We start from the raw sequence: 5,959 nt of genomic DNA, 5'->3' as shown, positions 1-5,959 counted from the left end.
AAAGGAAACTGGAAAAACGCGAGGAAAAAAGGAATGAAACAGAGAGGAGGTATAAGGAAAATAAAAAAAAACTGAAAGTTACTTACGCTAAAGTTATCTCAAATGAAGAAGTTTTTTTTGTTGTTGTTGTTGTTATTGTTATTTCTTCGTTATGAAGTAGCTTCTAGCTCCTGCCTCCTTTTAAGGTGGTTGCATGCATTGGCAGCCTCTGTTATGCTGCGTGTGTAAAAGAGCCTGCTAAAAAAAAAATGGATCAGCGTTCTTGCAGTTGTGGGTGGGGAACGAAGGGGCCTCAACCGAGCAGGCAACTGAAGCTCATTTTTCTATGTTTATCATGTAGGTTGATGCATCACATATACATATATAGATACATATATGTCAAGTGCATCATTCAACGATTTGCTCAATGCAGTTACAATATAAGCCAATACATATTCACACACACATGTGTGTGTGTGTGTGTAAATCGCACTTACTCTACAGGGCACCTTTGAGGGGGAAGTTGCTTCTTGCCTTCCCTACGACTGCCTTCAGGGTGTTTCTGCTTGAGTTCAACGCCGTGTGCGATGTGGTTATGGTAGACGCAGAGAGATGGCGGAGTTCAAAGTGGGTGTTGTCTCTGCCATACGTTAATATTGTCGTTTGTGTTTGTCTTTTTTTTTTTTTGCTGGGCAAGTGCAAGCAGAGAAGCTAATGGAGTCCATCTTGGACACTAGTAGGCCCGTGGATGTGCAGGAGTTTGACCGGGTGGTGCAGTACCTCTCAAGCGGTTCACCGCAGGAGATCATGAAGGCGCAGGAGGTGCTCACCTCCTTCAAGGAGAGGCCTGACGCCTTCCTTCAGGTTGGGACGCTACTGACAAAGTCACAGAACTCCACCACACGCTTTTTTGCCTTGCAGGTCCTGGATGACACCATCCTGCACCAGTGGAACACCTTTACAAGTGAGCAGAAGGAGGAGCTTCGTAGCTTCGTGATAAACTTAATCGTCGCTGAATGCAAGAGTTTCAGTCAGCTTCGTAGTTGCAAGACTCTCCTCACCAAGATAAACGGTACATTGGTCAGCATTGCAAAGCGGGAATGGCCGGTGCGGTGGCCCAGCTTTATTCACGACATTTGTTCTAGCGCGGGTCCAACTGAGCCACTTGTAGAAAATAATTTAAACTTACTGCGCCTTGTCGGGGAGGATATCTTTGAGTTTGGTGAAAAGACCCTGACGTCACGGTGGATCAAACGAAAGAAGGAGGCTTTGAAAAGCGACTTTCGCCTGATTTTGCAGCTGTGTCTATCCGTGCTCGGAACAGCAGATCAGGCGTTGCTGAAGACGGATTTGGAATGCATGGAAAAGTATCTGGCGTGGATGGAACCAACACTGGTGTTTAACGAGGAAGTTCTCATGTACATTGCCAGCCTGGTTGTTGGGGAGGCCTCCGTGGCCCCCGTGGCAGTGCGCTGCCTTTCTGTGATTTGTTCCATAGGCACAGACGACGGTGCGGTGGGGGACGCGCAGGCACAGATAACGGTTCGTGTGTTTCGCACAGCATTTAATAACATCATAAACGCTCTTCCAACCTCCCATTCGTCCGTGGAGGCTCGAGTCGTGCAGATGTATGAAATGGGGTCCGATGCGGACTGCAGGTTTATAAGCGACGTGAACATCCTCCTAATTGCCTTTTTAAAGCGGTATTCGCAGCTAATCATATACGATGATATTTTGTTACTCTCCACCCACCAAATGCTGGTGGGGATGAGCCACATTGATAACAAGGAACTCTTCAAGTCTTGCATAGAGTACTGGTGGTGGCTTGGTGAAAAACTGCTACGGAGTCCCTCACTCACGCCACTGCATAAGAAACTCTCCGGCATACTCAGTAACGTGCGATTTGTGCTTATTAAAAAGATGGCCAAACCAGAGGAAGTCATTATTGTGGAGGACGAGGGTGAACTGCGTCGTGAACACATGACAGATGTGGAGGGGCTGCAGCTGTACAACTTAATGCGGGAAACATTAGTGTTTCTCACTAATATTGACCCGCACGACACACAACAGATCATGACAGGGCTGATGCAAAAGCAACTGGATCGCAGTGAGTGGAGCTGGCACAACTGCAGCACGTTGTCCTGGGCTGTGGGGGCGGTCTCTATGGCGCTACCGGCCGCACACGAGTCCACGCTTTTTGTAGTGATTATCCGTGGACTGCTTGATCTTTGCAAGGAAATGCAAGGGAAGGAGAATCGCGCTGTCATCGCCAGTAACATTATGTTTGTTGTAGGACGCTATCCACGTTTCCTTCGCACGCATCCCAACTTTCTGAGAACGGTTGTTCGCAAGATTATTGAATTCATGAAGGAGATGTTTCCTGGGGTGCAGGAAATGGCGGTCGACACACTCCTCAAGATAGCCTCGCAGGTGCCGGATCAGTTTGTTTCCCTGGACAACCGAAAACAATCTCTAGCAGACGAACTTGCAGAGCGGTGGACCGACGTCACCTCGATGCTACAACCGCAACAGATACAGACCTGCTTTGCCGCGGCTGGGTATATGATTAAGAATGACTCCCCCGACAGGCAGGCGGCTCTTTTGGAGCTATTCCTACAGGATGTTAACATTAATTTTAAGGCAATAACGGAAAGGGCAGCAGCTGAAGGGGCGTTATTTTGTCGTGATTCCTCAATTATGATGGAACTGATTCATCTCTTACGCGTGTACAGCAGCGTTGCCTCCACGTGTGGCACAACATTTATCAATGAAATGGGAATCATCATTTGGGACCTCCATGGGTTCTACCGCGCATTCTTCGCCGCACAGAGCGCCTTCGTGGCCGAAGGTGGGCCCGCTTCTATGCTGCAACAGGATGCACGGTATTTGCGACTGGCAAAGAAGGAGATACTTCGTATTTTTGAACGCTTTGTAGATAACACGGAAGCGCGCGACTTTGTAGCGGCAAATTGTATGCCAAGCATCTTGACTGTGGTCTTGGAGGACTATCGGGACTCGGTGCCGGAAGCAAAGGAGCCTGGGGCGATGGCGCTGGTGACTGCGTGTGTGAATAAGTTGGCCGATCGCCTCAGTGGAGACTGCGCGGCCATTCTCGATCATACATTTGACACCACAGTGGCAATGATCTGCAGAAACACGGAGGATTTCCCTGAGTTCCGTGTGAATCTCTTTAAGCTCCTTCAGGCGTTGAATAAACACTGCTTTGATGCATTTTTGAGCTACGCCTCAACAAAGGAGGATGTCATCACTGGCATGCTGTGGGTCATTAAACACACGGATTTTGCGACGATGGAAACTGGGCTCCTGGCCTTGGATGCCTTTCTTGGGAATGTTATCAAATCCAAACTTATGGGGGACTTCTTCACCACCTTCATGCATCAAATATTTGTAGAAGTACTCGTGGCGGCCATGGATTCTCTTCATGCTGCGGGTTTCAACTTGCATTGCAGTATCCTTATCAAACTTTTCAGTGTGTCTGATATATTTCCTCCGCAGACGCCAGTGCTTGGCCGTTGTGCAGTGCAGGAGTTCCTGCTTGAAAACCTTTCAATTATCCCCACCCTCACACCGACGCTCATAACAGAGTTCGTGACCTCAGCCTATGAATCTTACCGTGACGAGGCGGAGTTTCGCCGTCGGTTTGCCGATTTTCTCATCGAGGTGCAGGTGTGGGGCGCGGAGGAGGAAAACAGGCTGCAGATGGAGGAGGAACGACGCCTACGGGAGGAAACCATCCCGGGCTTTGCAGCCCTCTTGACTGGTCCGGCTGGAGAGTTCTCGGCATCCTCTGGTTGAGCCGCCGTGGGCGACGGACGGTGTCGCCTTTTTTTCCCCCTCTCCCTCACGACTTCCGTGGTAACGACGAAGACGACTGGCGGCGGCGAAGACTTGTTCTTTTCGCCGTGTCTTGAAGCGGATCAGGGCCGTCGCGGCTACTGGGACTTGGCACACACGCATGCAAACCATCGAATGGGGGAGGCGAAAGTGGGTGAAAGTGAGGGAGAAAGGAGAAGCGCAAGCGAAAGAAGAAGGGAGAAAAAGTAAAAAAAAAAACAAACAACAACAGCAAAAACACAAGTAGAAAAAGGAAACAGAACTTCATGCAACAAAATAAAGAAAAGTTGGCCTTATGTTCGTTTTCTGGTGGTGCGGTTTTACAACGCCGTGGTGCTTCCCATGCGTTCTGCGGCACCGCCATGCACGCACACAGGCATCCACACACACAAATACGTAATATGTGCGTGCATACACACATATCAGTATAGAATGAGTTGGTATGAACTGCGTCTTTTTTTTTTGTCACTTTTTTTTCTTTGCCTATTCTTCCTTTCTTTTTCTCTTTTTTTCTTGTGCTGTTATTGCGAGGGTGTCGTCTTTAGCGGTGTAGTTAGAGGTACTCTCTGCCGCCGCTTCTTCGCGGCAGATGTCCACCGCGTATCGAAATGGCTCACACGCTAGCAGCCCAATCCAGAATGTGACCACCGCCACCGCCGCCACTGTTGCTGTTTCCAGTGACTCTGGGAGAAGCGGGAAAACGGATTTGCAGTCTTCTCCTCTCTCTCATACAGTATCCACACAAATGGCATCTGCCGCTAGTACGCTTATCTTTTATCCATTCGATATGCTTCGAGTGCGATTCATGTCGCAGGACGGCACGGTTCAGCGACAGCACAATGGACAGACGTATCACTCCATCAGAAGGGCGTTGGCCACTATATACCGTGAGGAGGGGCCACGTGCTTTATTCCGTGGTTGCCACGTGGCTGTCTTAGGCTCTGTGACCGCCTGGGGAATATACATGTACACCTACCGCTCGCTTTGTTGTTCGGCAGATGTGTCCTCTTTTTTAGGCCGGGCTGGAATTTCCTTTCTGGCAAGTCTATTCTCAACTGTTCTCACGTCACCGATTTGGTTAATAAAGACGCGGATGCAGATTGAGGATGCAACGCAGTCGAGAAAGTACGTCACATTTCGAAGTGGATTCCGCCAAGTGGTGAGAACCACTGGATTTCGCTCACTGTGGCGCGGGGTGTCGCTGCAAATGACGCTTGTCCTCCCCAACGCACTTAACTACCCCATGTACGACTTCTTCAAGGGAATTACGCTGCAAGCCCGTTCGCGGCAGGCGGCAAAAGGGGGAGATTTGAGCGTCCCTGAGACACTTGTGTGCTCCACCCTAACAAAGCTGATCTTGGTGTTGTTGTCGCACCCCATCATGTTTCTGAAGGTTCGCCTGCAGGATCAACGCTGGAACCTGGGCGAGGTCAAATACACCAACGTCCGCCGCTCCGTCCTTCTTACCTTGAAGCGTGAGGGAGTACGCGGCATGTTTCGGGGCTTGAACTCCTCGTTGCTTCACTCGCTCCCGCGTGGAGTCACGCATTACTTGTTGTACGAAAGGGCATTAGGGGTTCTCGATGCGTACCTATGAGAAGACACCCCACTGTGGTTTGTTTGTTCGTTTGTTTCGTAAAGACGAGTAGAAGAAAGTGGAAATGAGGTTAATTGTTTGCCTTCAGAAAGTACCGTTTTTTTTTTTTTGCGTCTGCAGGTGCCTCTCTCCCGCCCAAAGTTTGGTTGGGTTTCTTCTTACTTGTGTGTATTTTGTTGGCTGTGCGTGCTTCCTGCAGTGCCTGCAAGCTAACGGAAAAGAGAAAACGGGGTGAAAAAAAAGAACCAACAAACAGCTGCTGGTCGGCGTTAATTCAAGCGGTGTGGTAGACGTACCGCACTCCCGGAAGAACCCCTTTTTTATTTTGCCTCCGGTTTTTGAGCCGTACTTGACGCCTCTGGAAGGGCGCTGTGGAGACGAGGGGGGGGGGGACAGACACACACACACACACACCTGGAGAGAGAGAAGAAAAAAAAAAACGACGGCGTACTTATATTTTTATTCTTTTTTTACTTTCCTTCATTATTGTCAATGCTCCTCCCCCCCCCCCCCCCCACACACACACAC

At 49.5% G+C, this 5,959-nt stretch overlaps 2 protein-coding genes across 2 annotated transcripts, besides 7 other annotated features; both read left to right on the top strand.

Annotated features, from left to right (window-relative positions):
* Nucleotides 1–110: 110 nt before the first annotated feature.
* Nucleotides 111–143: a microsatellite.
* Nucleotides 144–353: 210 nt separating this feature from the next.
* Nucleotides 354–377: a microsatellite.
* A 69-nt stretch (nt 378–446) lies between these two features.
* Nucleotides 447–463: a microsatellite.
* A 230-nt stretch (nt 464–693) lies between these two features.
* Nucleotides 694–3,795, top strand: Tco025E_06100 (putative exportin 1; the record flags this gene model as incomplete). The annotated part of the gene is made up of 1 exon (XM_029372989.1): nt 694–3,795. One exon carries the CDS (start codon nt 694–696, stop codon nt 3,793–3,795), a length of 3,102 nt encoding a protein of 1,033 aa, XP_029226882.1.
* Nucleotides 3,796–3,980: 185 nt separating this feature from the next.
* Nucleotides 3,981–4,037: a microsatellite.
* Nucleotides 4,036–4,086: a microsatellite.
* A 337-nt stretch (nt 4,087–4,423) lies between these two features.
* Nucleotides 4,424–5,431, top strand: Tco025E_06099 (mitochondrial carrier protein; the record flags this gene model as incomplete). Its single annotated transcript, XM_029372988.1, has 1 exon — nt 4,424–5,431. One exon carries the CDS (start codon nt 4,424–4,426, stop codon nt 5,429–5,431), a length of 1,008 nt encoding a protein of 335 aa, XP_029226881.1.
* Nucleotides 5,432–5,823: 392 nt separating this feature from the next.
* Nucleotides 5,824–5,845: a microsatellite.
* Nucleotides 5,846–5,928: 83 nt separating this feature from the next.
* Nucleotides 5,929–5,947: a microsatellite.
* Nucleotides 5,948–5,959: the final 12 nt, after the last annotated feature.

The sequence above is a fragment of the Trypanosoma conorhini genome (assembly GCF_003719485.1).
Source record: "Trypanosoma conorhini strain 025E chromosome Unknown Tco_14.4_contig_00392, whole genome shotgun sequence".
Taxonomy (NCBI): domain Eukaryota; phylum Euglenozoa; class Kinetoplastea; order Trypanosomatida; family Trypanosomatidae; genus Trypanosoma; species Trypanosoma conorhini.
Note: the sequence above shows the minus strand (reverse complement) of the source record. Positions and strands in the feature narration are given on the sequence as shown.